The sequence below is a fragment of the Scomber scombrus genome, chromosome 17, assembly GCF_963691925.1.
Source record: "Scomber scombrus chromosome 17, fScoSco1.1, whole genome shotgun sequence".
NCBI lineage: Eukaryota > Metazoa > Chordata > Actinopteri > Scombriformes > Scombridae > Scomber > Scomber scombrus.
This window is the reverse complement of record NC_084986.1, coordinates 24967645-24983754: the sequence shown is the minus strand read 5'-3', so window position 1 is coordinate 24983754 and position 16110 is coordinate 24967645. Positions and strand designations below refer to the sequence as shown.

At 42.0% G+C, this 16110-nt stretch overlaps 1 protein-coding gene across 1 annotated transcript in view; it reads left to right on the top strand.

The window, feature by feature from the left end:
- mdn1 (midasin AAA ATPase 1) overlaps positions 1-16110 on the top strand; it is a 63003-nt gene that overhangs the window by 20233 nt on the left and 26660 nt on the right. Inside the window, 29 exon segments of the mRNA XM_062437400.1 lie at positions 582-790; positions 1331-1477; positions 1671-1812; positions 1899-2033; positions 2212-2350; positions 3013-3145; positions 3572-3702; positions 4187-4325; positions 4503-4617; positions 6241-6501; positions 6594-6791; positions 8391-8599; positions 8700-8822; positions 8963-9160; positions 9545-9652; positions 9765-9953; positions 10410-10499; positions 10602-10865; positions 10958-11222; positions 11330-11489; positions 11919-12035; positions 12117-12325; positions 12415-12563; positions 13518-13717; positions 14156-14379; positions 14639-14752; positions 15036-15165; positions 15446-15552; positions 15761-15894. Of these exon segments, the coding sequence (XP_062293384.1) occupies positions 582-790; positions 1331-1477; positions 1671-1812; positions 1899-2033; positions 2212-2350; positions 3013-3145; positions 3572-3702; positions 4187-4325; positions 4503-4617; positions 6241-6501; positions 6594-6791; positions 8391-8599; positions 8700-8822; positions 8963-9160; positions 9545-9652; positions 9765-9953; positions 10410-10499; positions 10602-10865; positions 10958-11222; positions 11330-11489; positions 11919-12035; positions 12117-12325; positions 12415-12563; positions 13518-13717; positions 14156-14379; positions 14639-14752; positions 15036-15165; positions 15446-15552; positions 15761-15894 (4739 nt within the window).

Genomic DNA, 16110 nt, shown 5'->3' with positions numbered 1-16110 from the left:
GACCGGCTGTCGCAGGAGACTTCTTGAAAAATGAAACAATATACTTTTAGGCCGATTTTGAAATATTTATTTCTTCAGTAGGAAGCAGTAGGTTTGGTGCTGAGAGTCACAGACAGGAAAGGGAAGTCAGTGAAGTGTTGAGAGACATACTAAGACATTTCGGTTCTGGTTTTTATAATGGGATTTATTGACAGTAACAAAATGATAGAATATTTTCAGACTAATCCTTTATGATTTAGATTCAGGAAGGGACTGTGACTAGAGACACACATCATAATTATGTCTCTAGAATAAGTTAGATTTTTTCATTAAGAATTTGACAAACTTTACATTATGACTCTGGGTATTAACACATATCTCGCAGATTTTTGGTGACTTACAGTTACATAGATACAATCTATAATTAAGCATAAATACAGTTAATGCACTGAATGTAAATATGTACAATGTATTCTGGTCATCTGCAACCACGCACCCACTGTGACACAGCATAGCAGCATTTCACCAGTTAGCCCCCGTCTGCTATTGAACTCTGGCAGCACCCCAGACTAATATGTCGCTTGTTTGTGTAACTGCTGCAGGCGTTCTGATCGACGCCATGAGGAAAGGCTACTGGATCATCCTGGACGAGCTCAACCTTGCCCCCACCGACGTCCTGGAGGCTCTCAACAGGCTGCTGGACGACAACAGGGAGCTCTTTGTGGCCGAGACGCAGGAAGTCATCAAGGCTCACCCCAGATTCATGCTGTTTGCTACCCAGAATCCACCTGGCCTCTATGGTGGTAGAAAGGTATTGTGTTCATTGAGCTGGGGAAAGATTTGTCTGATAGCGTGGTTCAGTGTGGCTCTTTAGGGTCAGGACAGCACTGATTTTGTCCCTTGTTAAGGTTGATGATGTCCGTTGGTCATTTTGGTGCATCGTGTAGGTTCAGATGGAGACACCCTGGTAACTGCTGGCCAGATGTGCGTTAAGTTTCACATCAATACTCATGATCCCCAGAGGATGAATTTTAAGGTTTTGGTGACTCCTTCTAGGGACTAACATCAAATTCTAGTCAAGAAACATTAACATAGTATGGACAGATTGCTGTGAAATGTCATCCTATCAAAAATATAAACTGTTCTAATTTTAATGATCCCATAAACTTTCCTACAGCACCATCCACTGGACATACTACTAGTAAAAGTCTTAAATCATAGAACATAATAACAAGCTTCATAAAGTTAGTATTCATTGTGTGGATGTTGTATTGGACTGTATAATATTTCAACACTTGTTCTAAAAACAGACTGTGTAATCTTCACTAAATGATCTCCATCACACCCTCAGGTGCTCTCCAGGGCTTTCAGGAACCGCTTTGTGGAGCTGCACTTTGATGAGCTGCCCAGTGGAGAGCTGGAGACCATCCTCCACCAGAGGTGCAGCCTGCCTCCATCCTACTGCACCAAGCTGGTCAAGGTCATGCAAGACCTGCAGGTAACTGTACACTCTTGTATGTTGTTGAATATTGGCCAGATTGTTGTACCCCTGGGTTTATGTGTGACAACAGTCGTCCATTGTGTCTCACAGTAGATGAGGCTGAAAGGAATACATTACTTGTCGTCCCTGTTACTGACCTCTTTTTTCGGTTGATCCTGACTTCTTGTGTCTTACGTGTTCTCCTTCCCAGTCCTTACGCAGGGGATCTTCTGTGTTCGCGGGGAAACATGGCTTCATCACCCTCAGAGATCTTTTCCGCTGGGCAGACCGCTACAGGCTGGAGGAGCAGATGGAGGCCTCTCAGGACTGGCTGCAGCATCTGGCCGATGATGGTGAGGCTTGTTAAATCACCAGAACAGACACCCGTGTTCCATCGGAAAAGCCTAAAATATAATGAATCTGTTGTCCTCTTCATCAGGGTACATGCTGCTGGCGGGACGTGTGAGGAAGCCGGAGGAAGAGTCCACCATCCTTTCTATCCTGGAGAAGCACTTCAAGAGGACGGTGAACCCCAAAAACCTGTTCTCTCAGAAACAGGTCACCAGCCAGTTCAGTGAGTGGAGCTTTTTACAGCACTTCTCAGTTTATGCATTGGAACAATTTGATTGAATGATGCCGGATGTTGTAGCTTTTGAATCCAAGTGAAATCCCCGAAAATCAAAGGAGGGCCAAAACCATCCAGTGTGTCTGATGAACTCAGTATAATGCTTGCTTCATGCTCTGTTTGCCAGGTCCCTTCATTGACAGCATAGCAGGAGTTCCAGAGGAGTTTCGCCACGTTGTGTGGACACACGGCATGAGGAGACTCGCTGTGCTGGTAGGACGGGCGCTGAGATTTGGCGAGTCTGTCCTGCTGGTAGGAGACACTGGGTAAGATGACCTCATCTTTAAGGAGGTATATGGATGAGGAGGGGCTGTGTTAATAGGTTGGTTTTATTTATTTTTTGACACCGGGTGAATACTTGGGTTGTACATACATTTCTGATGCTTGTTTAAAAATTATATATAACTATATACCTCTTCCTATTCCATTTTGAACACTATAAGTATATAACATCCATTTAATCAGGTCATCTCACATTCTAAGAGTGAAATGGATGTGGTCATTTTTCTGTAGCTTTTTTAAATAAATTCACTTAATTTCTCAATTATTATTTTACATACTGTACAATCCATCACAGTGTGAGCCATAAATGGTAAATGGACTGTACTTATATAGCACTTTTCTAGTCTATTGACCACTCAAAGGGCTTTTACACTACATGTCTCATTCACACATTCACACACACACACACACATTCATACACTGTTGTCACAGCCGTCTGAAGCAACACTGGATAGCAACACACTCGATATGTGGGCGACTTGCAAAGGTGGCAAGACAGTCAAGTATTAGCTGACAGTGACTCAAAAGCTGACCAGGTACAAGTGTAATGAGACAAAGTCTGTTTTTTTGTTGTTGTTTTAAAAAAAAATTAAAGGAATTAAATAACTTAATTATTCTAAGCTCTTTTGTCCCATTCCCTCACCAGATGTGGGAAGACTACAATCTGCCAGCTGTTTGCTGCTTTAGCCGGACAGAAGTTTTTCTCAGTCAACTGTCACCTCCACATGGAGACGTCTGACTTCCTTGGAGGCCTGCGACCCGTCAGACACACACATCAGGTACTGTGGTGGGCGGGACGGTCAATCTATAGCAAATGAACAAGTGTGAGACATGGGCAGAGTCTCACCCAAAGGTGTAATGATAATGATAAATCTGTCTTTTTATTCCTGGAACTTATTGTCGTGTTGGTAGGAAAAATACAATAAAATCATATTTATAATAGAAACTAGTTTTATAATTTAATTTTCATTCCCGCTTTTTTGTCTCACTAGAAGCCTAGTGAAACAATATTAGTGATTATGTGCTGTAGTGTAGTAATTCATATCAGGTTGAGGTTTTATCCAGAGTGTGGAGATGATACACTTCGATTGATTTTGAAACAAAAATAATATAAATGACAATATCATTAAATTGGAAAAAAAAGAGATGAGTATCTTGAAAAGTGGGTAAAAGCAGTGTATGTGTGTGTGTGTGTCTGCCTGCAGGCTGACGGGGAGGACTGCAGGCTGTTTCAGTGGCATGATGGTCCTCTGGTGCTGGCCATGAAAGAGGGAGGAGTGTTCCTCATGGATGAGATCTCCCTAGCAGATGACTCCGTGCTGGAGAGACTCAACAGGTAGATACACACACACGTGCACGCACACACACACACATATGCACACTGTTTTTCAATTGACACCAACTGTATGTATTGTGTCTCAAAATGATTCATATGTACATTTGAATTTGGGAATATCCTAACAGAATTTCATTATCTCATGAATATGAATAAGTTGGGATGTAAGGCTCTTTTGGGACATACAGTGATGTAATATAAAATACATTTGCATGATCCACATTTTGTGTATAAGCATGGATTAAACATGACAGCATCCCATGCCACAAAAACACACCTTCTCTCACCATCTCATGCTTTTAGTGCACCTCTTCATGACAGTAAGACTTGTATACAACACAGTGCACTTTTATGGGTGAATGGTGCATTACATTTTGAGCCACAAAATCCAACATGAACATGATATGATGCCCCAGACACAACCACATACAGCTGCATAACACACTCAGAAAAGCCCCTGACAGTGTGCACTATCTGTTGTCAGTGTTCTAGAGACAGAGAAGTCCCTCCTCCTGGCTGAGAAGGGCAGCGGGGACAACGACGCCGTGGAGCTGATCAGTGGAGCTGCTGGTTTCCGTCTGGTAGCCACCATGAACCCAGGAGGAGACTTTGGAAAAAAGGAGGTAAATTGAAAAAAAAAAGAGATGTTTCTACACACAGTGTTTTCAGTGGAGATTAGGATGAAGGCAGTGAAGTTCTATCTGCTCACAGGAATTTATAATACATATTCTGAATGTAGGAATGTAGGAAGTTTGTGTATGTGACTCGTGTGCTCATCTGTTGTTTTTTTTTTTGCACAGCTCTCTCCTGCCCTCAGGAACCGTTTCACAGAGATCTGGTGTCCTCAGAGCAACAGTCGCAGTGACCTGGTTCAGATCATCCAACACAACCTGCGCTCCGGCCTCTCCATCGATGGTAAGCTTCAGCTGAAGCAGTCATTCAGTTACTGCTTTGATAACAGATTTATCAGTAAAAACACCAAAAATGGCCTAATTATAACTTATCAAATAGTTGACAATGTAAGATTAAGTTGCAGTGATTAGTTTAATATTATACAATGAATATTTCAGTTTTTGGGCTGCTGGACTGCTGACCATGTAAGCAAGTAGTCTCATTAAAAATAATAGATAATCAACAAACTACATTTGATTGAACAGCACTGAAAATCTTTTTTTCTAATAAAGAAAGATTTAGTGTTTAGTTTTAAGGGATGTGTTAAATAATTTGGAGAAATCAATCAGTCAATCAAACTTTATTTATATAGTTTATATCATACAGGTTAGTGTAGTTCAAAGTGCTTCACAGTTGATTGACAAGCTGATAATAAGAAAACAAATGTAGAACAAAAAGAACATAAAGAAAAGGAAAAAAACAAAGAAGTAACAAAAACAAATACAATACAAGAATAAATAAAAATGAGACCAATGCACGCATGAGAAAAATAATGATACAATTCTTTTTAAAATTGTAAATAAAGTGAAAAAAAAACAAGAGAGAAAAAATAAATAAATGATGAATAAATAAATATAATTTATTTGTGTTTATTAAGAGTAAAAAACTAAGTTAAAAAAAGATTGAAAAAATTTGAGAAAGATAACTGTATGTTTTGCAGTTGCCAGCTGTGGTTTATCAGGAAATGATTTACTGTGTTTCCTGTTGACAAACCTGCTGGCACCATCTGACTGATGACATCCCCTCTCGCTGTAGTCTTTCTGTCAAGATAGATTTAAAGCTGCACTAATCAGTGTTTCAGTGTAGCCTTTTGATTAAATGACTGTATGTAATGTAAAAGGAGTCGCTAAAAATCATCAGCTACTCTACTGTTCCCTCACCTCTATGGAGCTTTTGTCTCTTTTAGCTCAGTGTTTTTAGCATGAATGCTCTGATAAACCCTCTGTTCACTACCTGCTCAGCAACAGCTGACAACTAGTAGATGGATACTAGCTGGTGAACATATAGAGCATTTTGCAGCGAGAGAGAAGGTGATTTTTATCACGAGTTGGTGGAGACCAAAAACAGAGCTTATAGAAGAGTGACTATTTGGACACACATAAACCAATGAATGGTAATGTGTCTGCTGATACAGTCCACTGTTTGTGTTGCTCTTGTTCCAATGTCTCCAAGGGAACTAAAAAAGCTATTTAGTACTACTTTGAGTGTACATTGAGTTGTACAGTTCAGTAAACACAGAAAACAAGCTCTTAGTTAATTGCTTTTAAGTTATATCAGGACCAGCTGTCATCTCATTGGTTGCACATTGAGAGGTCAAAGCAAACAAGATCAAACTTTAAACTAATTGAACTCCTGCAGCATAAAAATCTGAAGAATGCTCAACACCAAAGGCAGCGCATCCAAAAAAGTCCAGCTTCACCATTCTCTCCATAGGAATAGAATGGATGACATTGAAGAAAAGCAGTTCAGCCACTAATCATGCTTAGAAGGCCATATTCTTATAAACTACATGACAAACAATGCAGGTCATACTGAAAACATATTGAAAACAGTAGTCACTGATGTGCTTCTTTGAATCAAACACAGGTGGCGATATCGCAGAGCTGATGCTGGACTTCATCGAGTGGCTGACCCAGCAGGACTTTGGCCGGCGCTGCATCCTGAGTGTCAGAGACATCCTGTCATGGGTTTACTTCCTCAACGTAGTGTGCGAGCGGGACGAGGACGGCTTCATGACCATGGGAGCCATGGAAGATGAAGAAGAGGCAGAGTGGGATCTCCGACTGGATACTGTTACCGCCTTCATCCACGCAGCATGTCTGGTCTACATAGACGGCATCGGCTCAGGTGAGCTGATGGCTTGTTTTTACGTCCATTCAGAGTTTGACACTCACAGGAGCTGTTTGGAGAATGTGGTCTGAGTCTTCCTTTTCTTGCAGGAACCACAGTGTCCTGTGCAGACAACGCTTTCCTGGCTCGCCGGCTGAGTCTGGGCTTCCTGCAACAGCGGCTGAGCAAGATGACCAAGCTGGATCAGGAGATGCTGGATGCCCTGAGAGTGTATGACACCAGCCTGCCCAGGGAACCACAGTGTGGGGAAGACTTCTTCGGCATCGACCCCTTCTACATTGCCTTAGGTATGGACTGTGATGATTTATAAGATACCTTGTTATGATGCATATGTATTCCAAAATGAAGACCATGTCCTCAACTTTTGTGTTTTTGTTGATAACTTACTATCCATATATCACATTTAAATGCTTTGTAGCAATACATTCCTGGATCAACTCGTATAGACCTAGCCAACATCTGCCTATAAATCTTTGCCACTTATTGCACCAAATATGGTACACCAACCTTTGATTTGGTCTAGACATGTCATGCCAAATTTAGTGCGTATCCAACACCTCTTTCCTATTATCTCATGATTAAAGGGCCTGTTCACAAATGTTCAAGTCTGTCTTAAAACAACAGTCAGAAGCCCACATGAACATTGAAACCTGTTTTTCTTGCTGTAATCATTCCTCCTGTTCATACTGACCATTAAAAGATCCCTTCATAATGCACTTACAATGGAAGTGATGCAAGGCAACATCCACAGTCCTCCATCTGTGTAAAAATGTATTTAAAAGTTGATCTGAAGCTAATATGAAGCTTCAGATCCAAATGAGTCAAATCAAGTCTTCTATGTTTCAACGTTACAGTGTTTTTAGTGCCAAAGTTCCTCTTTTTGTTACTATACTTCCACCACAGCTCAACAGGGAAACACAAAGACGGAATTTGATGCTAAAAAGACTGTAAATGTGTCAGATATCCTCTTTTACTGTTCATATGAACACCTGACTGCTGGTTTAAGACACACTTGAAATATGTACATTTCTCCTTTTTTTTCTCTAAATGAAATCAGATTTGGTATGCACCTCTAGTATGCACATCTAGTTAGATTGTTCTTACTAAATGTTGTACAAATATAAAATTAGGTTGCATTATGACATAGTTTTGGTATTAGCTCAGCAATTCATTGATCAAATAGCACCACATCTCTTATGCAGATCCAGTATGTCCTAAATTGCCATACAAATTTCAAAAAACTTAAACTTAAACTTTTCGTTTTAATTGAATTTATATGACATTTTGCTTTTCATGGTCTCATGCTCCCATCTGGTACGCTTCAGAGAACAGGTGCTAATGTAGAGGCAGATAGGAATTAAAAGTCCCAGTTGGCTGTTCAACTACTTCTGTTCTCGGTCTCTTACTTTAAAGGTTATTATAGTTAAGTAATCAAGTAATTATCTTACACTAACTGTTGTCTCAGCCTGCCCTAGTGTATAGACAAATGTGTGTGAAACCACCTGTCCAATTAAACCATGCTCTTTGCTTCCCTGTCTCTCCAAATATGTGCACATTTGGTTCAGAGATGCATTGGGTGCTTGGATCTTGATACACCTGCTTGCAAGTTTATTTAAGTGAAAGAACAGTTTGACATTTTGGGAACAATACTTTTTCATTTATATTCACAGTGTTTTAGCATTAGGTGACTTGTTAAATGCTTTAAACATTTTTCAGCCCCGTATTCCACCCTAATGAGCTGTAAAACTTAAACTTCTGAATCAGAGTTGATGTGGATAAATAAACCCTTGGTTATTGCATTCTTCAGTAATGTTCACATACACCTTTATTCCCCTTTTCCTGATTGAATAGCTCATTACTCTCTATGTATCCATGTTTCCCTTCAGGGCCTCGGACAGAGAGCCGCAACCTGTCAGAGTACGCCATTGCAGCAGGCACTACAGCAGTGAACGCCCAGAGGCTTCTGCGTGCGCTGAAGCTGCAGAGGCCGGTGCTGCTGGAGGGCTCACCTGGTGTGGGAAAGACCAGCCTGGTGTCAGCGCTGGCAAAAGCTTCCGGAAACCACCTGGTCAGAATCAACCTGTCGGAGCAAACGGTAACCATTGATAGGAATGTTCACAAGCTCTCTACTCCGCTGCTGAATACATTTCAAATAGCAAAAGTCTCCAATGCTGATGATGTGTGATCTCTGGCAGGATGTTACTGACTTGTTCGGGACAGACCTTCCGGTGGAGGGAGGGAAGGGAGGAGAGTTCGCATGGCGAGACGGACCCCTTTTGGCTGCTTTGAAGGCGGGTCACTGGGTAGTCCTGGATGAGGTAGGCACAACTGTTCAGGCATTTCTATACAGCAGATTTCATGGCTAGGAGCCTGTTCTTACTTGTAAACCATATTATAATGATGATACTGAGATAATGTGTGATTTTAAACTGTCCTGCCTGGTTGTTCATGCTGACAGCTGAACCTGGCCTCTCAGTCGGTGTTGGAGGGTCTGAACGCCTGCTTCGATCACCGAGCAGAGATCTACATTCCTGAACTGGGCATGAGCTTCCAGGTTCAGCATGAAAAGACCAAGATCTTTGGCTGCCAGAACCCCTTCACTCAAGGTGGTGGGCGTAAGGGGCTGCCTAAGTCCTTCCTCAACAGATTCACTCAGGTAACAAACATCATCGGGAGATTCAGCGCCACCAAATTTTACACCCTGTTCCTTTAAAAAGTGCTCTGAGATAACTTCTGTTGTGATGTGGTGGTATGTATTTAAAATTAATTTGAATACACACATTTTTCATATGCTTACAATGGCTGTTCGCATTTTAACAGGCTTTGCAAATATTCCTGATCAGAATTCCACAAGCTTAAAATCTTATTGACCCCGATTTGAGCCCATAGAGAATGTGTTGTGAGGACATGTAACACCTCCATAGTCGCCCTCTATGACTCCCTGAAAAGTGAACCCCAAAGAAAAGGCCAGAATTTATCTGCTGAGCAAAGTAATTTGTGTTTTCATCAAATCTGACTTGCGGTACCCCTTTGTTTCCAGGTTTTTGTGGACCAGCTTACCAGCAAAGACATGGAGTTCATAGGAGACTCTATCTTCCCCAGCATTGATAAGGAAATCGTTGCTAAAATGGTGGAGTTCAGTAACAGGGTAGGTTGACTGTCTGCTGGAGGGATTTTACACTGTCAAACATTAGGCTTCTTTTTACTTGTTAATGAGTCAAAAGAGGCCTGAAAGCTTTTTTTTCTCCTGCATCCTACAGCTTGTCCAGGAGGTGTGTGTGGAGCGGCGGTGGGGTCAGAAAGGAAGCCCCTGGGAGTTCAACCTACGTGACATGTTCCGTTGGTGTCAGCTGATGCAGGCCGACCAGTCGCCGGGATTTTTCAACCCAGGCCAACATGTAGCCGTGGTGTACGCTGACAGGATGAGGACAGAGGCCGACAAGGCTCAGGTACACTGTTTAACCCAATAATGGCAGGACAGCAGAGTTCCTTAGAAAAGCATTAGTCTGGGAATGTGTCAGAAAGGAGGGACAAAGGCACAGTGTACTAGTTGTTGTAACAGAAATCAAAGAATGTTTGGCATTTTTGCCTCAATAAATGACCTAATTAATAACTGAATTATCATAATTGCTTACTTATTTTCCTGTTGATGTTCCTTGTCAATTTATAATTCAGCTCCAATCACAAACTATGTATTCATTCAAAAAACTAAAAAAATAGATCACATACACATTCATGTAATTCAGAATGGATCATTATGAAGATAAGACTAATCAAGTGACCATATGTAATAGATCATTTTATTTAAAAAACGATACCCAATTAAAACAAACCTCAGAAAATTTGAAAGGTGAACATGGTAAAACATGCTGTTCAGTGTGTGAACCTCCTCCTGTCCCACACAGGTGCTGTCTGTGTTCAGAAAAGTGTTTGGGGAGGACTTTGAGCCGTACACAGGCTCCAGACAGTTCCACACCACTCCTCTCAATCTGCAGGTTAGTCCAAACACAAAAATCTCACCCTGCTTTTCACTTGCAAATGTTTTAAATTGTAAGGACAAAGTTAAGGATTTCCTCTCACATGGACTTTCCCTGTAGGTGGGTTACTCAGTCCTGCAGCGCAGCGGCGGAGCCCCTGTGGCCTTGGACCCCCCACTGTCCATCACACACCAGGCCCTGCGGCCGCTGGAGTCCCTGATGAAGTGTGTAGAGATGGGCTGGATGACCATACTTGTTGGCCCCACAGCCAGTGGAAAGACCAGCCTGGTGAGACTGCTGGCTCTGCTGACAGGACACCGCCTGAGGGTCATGGCCATGAACAGTGCCATGGACACTACGGAGCTGCTGGGGGGCTTCGAACAGGTAGTTAGGAACTCAGTTGTCTAGTTTACAAAGCTTGTGTATTTGTCTTAAAACATCAGATCACATCCCTCTGCACTCTTTTCATTTTCCAGGTGGATATCATGCGGCCATGGCAGCAAGTGCTGGAAAGCGTGGACTACATAGTTGCCATGGTAATAAGGCGCGGCCTGATGTCGCTGGATGTCGGCATCCAGGACACAGAGTTCCTGCTGCAGACGTGGGGTCTGTTCTGCCACTGGCTGAAGGAGGAAGGGCTGCAAAGATCTGGTGGAACAGTCAACTCTGAGGCACTGAACAAGCTGGAGGTCATCATTCTCCTCCTGCAGAAACTCAACACCAAACTCAAAGTGTTCACAGGTAATGGTCAACTAATAACTGCATACAGCCTGGTAAAAAAAGGAAAACTGCATATAAGAATGAGAACGTGTTTCCAGGAGTGCAACATACTTCTGTTTGTCCTTCAGACATGTCCAAACTACAGATGGACTTCACGCTGCTGAAGGAGCGCCTGGCTCAGCTGGAGGACGGCTGGACCAACGGAGGCTTTGAGTGGTTGGATGGTATGCTGGTCCAGGCCTTGCAGGCTGGTGACTGGCTGCTCATGGACAACGTCAATTTCTGCAGGTGAGGAACAACAATGTTCTTCATTAATTTGTTTACTTGTTGATGTATATGTAACATTTTCAATTGGAATTTGGAATTTATGGATTTTAGCTGTGTGACTAGCTTGCTGGGTTTCACAAATAGATGATATTTTGAAAACATCAAAGAAAAAGTTACTAAACACATCACAAGCATGTCCGTACATATCGTCTTGTCTGATTTCCCTCACTGTGAATTGCAAAAGTTTAGACTTCTTAGATTTTTACAGCAGTTATGTATGAGAGATTATGTGAGAATTCAATATAATTTCAAACTATTTTCAATTAGTTTGAAAACTACTTTAACATTTTAATCCATAAATGTAGGAAAGTCCAAGGTCTGGGAAAAAAACCAACAGATTCAGCTTTCCAGCATTTGGTAATTCGAACTAATTGTGTATTATGTGCTCAGTGCATCTGTCCTGGATCGCCTCAATGCTCTGCTGGAGCCTGGCGGATGCCTCACCATCAACGAACGTGGTGTCATAGACGGAAAGACCCCGAAGATCACCCCACATCCTAACTTCAGGTAGTACCCAGAATTGGAGCTTGTTCACTTTTTGTAAGTCATTAAAGACGTTGTTGCTCAGCTGATGTATGGGCTGTGCAGGTTGTTCCTGACCATGGACCCTGTACACGGGGAGCTCTCCAGAGCCATGAGAAACAGAGGGGTGGAGGTTTATATCCCTGGGGAACATGAGGGGGTTTGCTGGGACAAACTGGACCTGAAGACCCTGCTTCACACTGCAGGGGTGACCGGGGACTGTGTGTGTGATCTGCTGATTGCAATACACAAAAGCATCAAATCTGCCATCTGGGGTAAGCCTCGACAACATGATAGCAAACCAATATGTTGTCAGGAAGTCAGTCTGAAGAATTAATCAAAAACATTGGCTTGTACCTTTCAGATTCCCCTGCTTCATCGGTGGCCTCCCTCCTCCACGCTGCCACCCTGCTCTCTTGCCAGCTGCAGAGAGGTGTAGATTTACCCAGCGCACTGCAGCATGCTTGTGGAGAAGCCTACTCCCTCACCCAACGCACCACTGCCAACCAAAAGGTATCAACACCACTTTATCAATCAATGCAACCCCACCTGTAATATTTCTCCTGTCTCACCATCATCTTTCTAGAGCAGGGGTGTCCAAACTATTCCACAAAAGTTCATGTGGCTGCAGGGTGTCAATCCAACCAAGCAGGAGCACACCAGACTCGACTCATTTCATCAGCTGATCTCAGTCTTCAGACAGTTGATTGGGCGAATCATGTGCTCTTGATTGGTTTGAACAACAACCTGCAGCCCACATGGCCCTTTGTGGAATAGGTTGGACATGCCTGGTCTAGAGGGACCTCCACTAATCACATGTAGTATCCCACATGAGTCTATTCTTGGACCGCATTGTTTTTTTACACATATGCTGCCACTGGATCACTTTTTACAGAAATCTAAAATTACATTCCACCTATATGCTGATGACAAACTGCTATATGTTCCTATAAGACCTGGTGACACTGCTAGTTTAACCCAGATCTTGTCATGTTTGTCAGTAATTAAAACATGATGACACAAAACTGCACCACTTAACCAGTCTGTATTGGAGATTGTTCTGTTTTTCCTATTGTCTTTCATTAGTTTTTTCAGGCACAACAGGCTCATTTATCATTTGAAATGAAGGGCCATGTACACAGCTGGAGAGCTCACAACTAAGCTTTAGTCATTCATCACAAAATAAAGTTAATACATGTTCATTTTATTGATATCTGTCTCCTATTTTATTACATCACCATAATTATGAAAGTCCAAAACAAATTAAATTTGTCAAAAATGCCCATTCCAGAATTAACTTTGGTTTGTGACAAGTGTTTTTCAAAACTAGCCTGATGATGTTTATAGTCTCTAGAGCATAAATCCTATTATTATTGTGTACTCATTGACCACTTAAACTGAAATCTAGTGAGCACATTAATGTTCTCCAAAGGATGAATTAACATATGTGCATTGTTATCCCTCCAGCAAGCCCAGCAGGTGATCGAGCAGCACTTGGCCATCCTGGACACAGAGGACTGGGGCAGTGGGCTGCTGTGTGCTGGAGTTTGGCCCGACGGTTTCCCCTCCGCCCTCCTCTCCACGGAGGATTCATGCTTCTCTGCTGTCCTCCGAGATGGACAGGTCCTGTCATTTTGCCTGAACACCCTCAGCCTACAGGGCAAACGGTAAGGATGGAACAACACAATCAAATGAGTCTACAACAGAAAAGTACAGCACACAGCTGTCTATGTGACTTTATCCTATAGTAAAATATGTTAAAGGAAATAAAGTTGTACTTGAAGTTGAAATACTGAAAGCAGTTGAAGTGGCAGTTGAAACAGAATTACTGAAAATATTTTTAATGAAAGTCAAAATATAACTCATACAGGGAAACACTGAAAGCAGGTGGTGTACATTTTGTAGGAACAGTGAAAATGAGAAGAACTGAAGTGTTTAGTTTAAGCTGCATTGAAAGGAATTGAGGTGTTAAAGTGAAATTAGTGAAAACAAATGAACCCCTCTTTTATCTAGTAAGAGATGAAAGTAGTGGAAGTGTCAGTTCATGTATAAGCACTCCATCAATGTGGAAAAAAAGCTATAACGCACTAATTGTGTTTGCGAAGGAGTCGTCCACTGAGTCTGAATGACCTGCAGAGGGCGTTGCAGAGCAGTGGTGTCCATGAAGGCCTGGTGTTCTCAGGAGGAGTGGTGGATCTGGAGGATGGAGATGCTCTGCGTCTGATTCCCACAGCAGTGAGACTGCTCACAGAGAGAGCCTCTCATGGAGACTGGATTCTCCGCAGCAGCTGGCTCTCACACCTGGGAAAGAGCTACAAATATGCTCCTGGTTTGTTACTCTGCACACACAAACACACATATCAACTCAATATTTTAGACTTTAAAGTACAGGAGTTTAATGATTTTCCAAAACAAGGTATTCCTGTGTAATATACTGTAAAGTTTCTTGGCAAGAATTACAAAAGTTACATGTTTTTGTCAAATTGCAAATATTCAAGTCCATTGCCGGTCCACATTTATTACATTTCACTTCATAACTAGACTACACTTCAGAAAGTAAAATGCCATGTGATTCTTGACTCTTCCAGATCCAGCTCTGGTCCAAGTGGAGGCAGGAAACAGAGCTCTGAAGGCTGTGTTTGGTAGCAAACTCGTTACTAAAGGAAAGTCCCTCGCAGAGTTGCTCCAACCACACAGCATAGGTAAACTTTCTTTCATTTTCTTGTTTTTGTGTGGAAACATTTCTATTTAATTTATTATATCTCCCAGTCTAAAATGCCAACAACCTTTCCATGTAATATGTCTATGTATATTATAAAATCTAATAATTCTGAAATTAAAATTGGTATTTGAGTTACGAAACAAAGCCTTAAAGATGATGTTGTAGTTTATGACAATGCTAGTTTTAGGGAATCATCAATGTGGTAATACCGTATGTGTGTGTGTTTACCAAACTGTTAAATATTTTTTTGTGTATATTGCCAGATGAATACAGGATTCTGGTGGACATGCGCTGGAACAAGCAGTACCTGGATATTTTAGCCAACAAGTGTAACTTTGAGGACGAGGAAAGATACATGGAGTTTCTGGAGGCACTGAACGCAGTCGCCAACAGGTAGATCAACTTTATCCTTTATCACCATGTGCATGACACAAGCTCGGACATGTAGCTCATACTCTGCTCAAGATTACAGTAGAGATTTGATATAATGCAGGTTACATGTCTGCACACCTTATATACTAATGCCACAGTTGTCATTTCATAGTTTTGGTATTGGTCTGGAAAGTTGCTGATAAATGATGATGTGTGAAATGTATTATTGAATTTTCAGCAGTTATTTGGGTAATAGAGTTCTAATGGTGTATAAAGTTAATGATTTGTTTGTGTTTTACAGAATTTTTCTGATGATGGACAGAGAGGAGAGATCTGTCATCTGTACCTGTGCTATCAACCTGTCTGCTCAGAACAGTGCCCTGAGAATAGCCACAGCCTTCAGCAAAGGTTTGCACAGGACACTTTGGGCAATTATGAGCTAACTAAAGAATAACCCATATGTAATAGCACGATTCTTGAAACCTGGCATCCAACTGTATAACAGAGTTACATGTTAAACATCTACAAACTGAGCTACAAAGGCTCTGTGGTGAGCAAAGCTTTGTGTATAAGCCATAATGAGCATGAGTCAGCTTGTGTTTTCCTGTCCTCACAGGGACTGTGGACATTGGTCACCTGCCCCACCCAGTGCTGATGCACCTGCGAACCTTCTTTGACCTGTGGGACTCATTCACCCTGCAGGCCGTGCAGGGAGGACAGCCCTACATCTCAGACCACATCATGTTTGAGGTCAGAACTGTCTCTCCTTGTCACTGAGACACTTAACATTCAAAATTTCTCCCCTGGGTCATCCTGCTGATACTGTTACTATTACTGCTACTGCTGTTATTGCTTCTGTAGCTACTACTACTACTACTACTGCTACTACTGCCACTGTTAATGCTACTGCGACTGCTACTGCCACTGTTACTGCCACTGTTACTGCCACTGTTACTGCTACTTCAC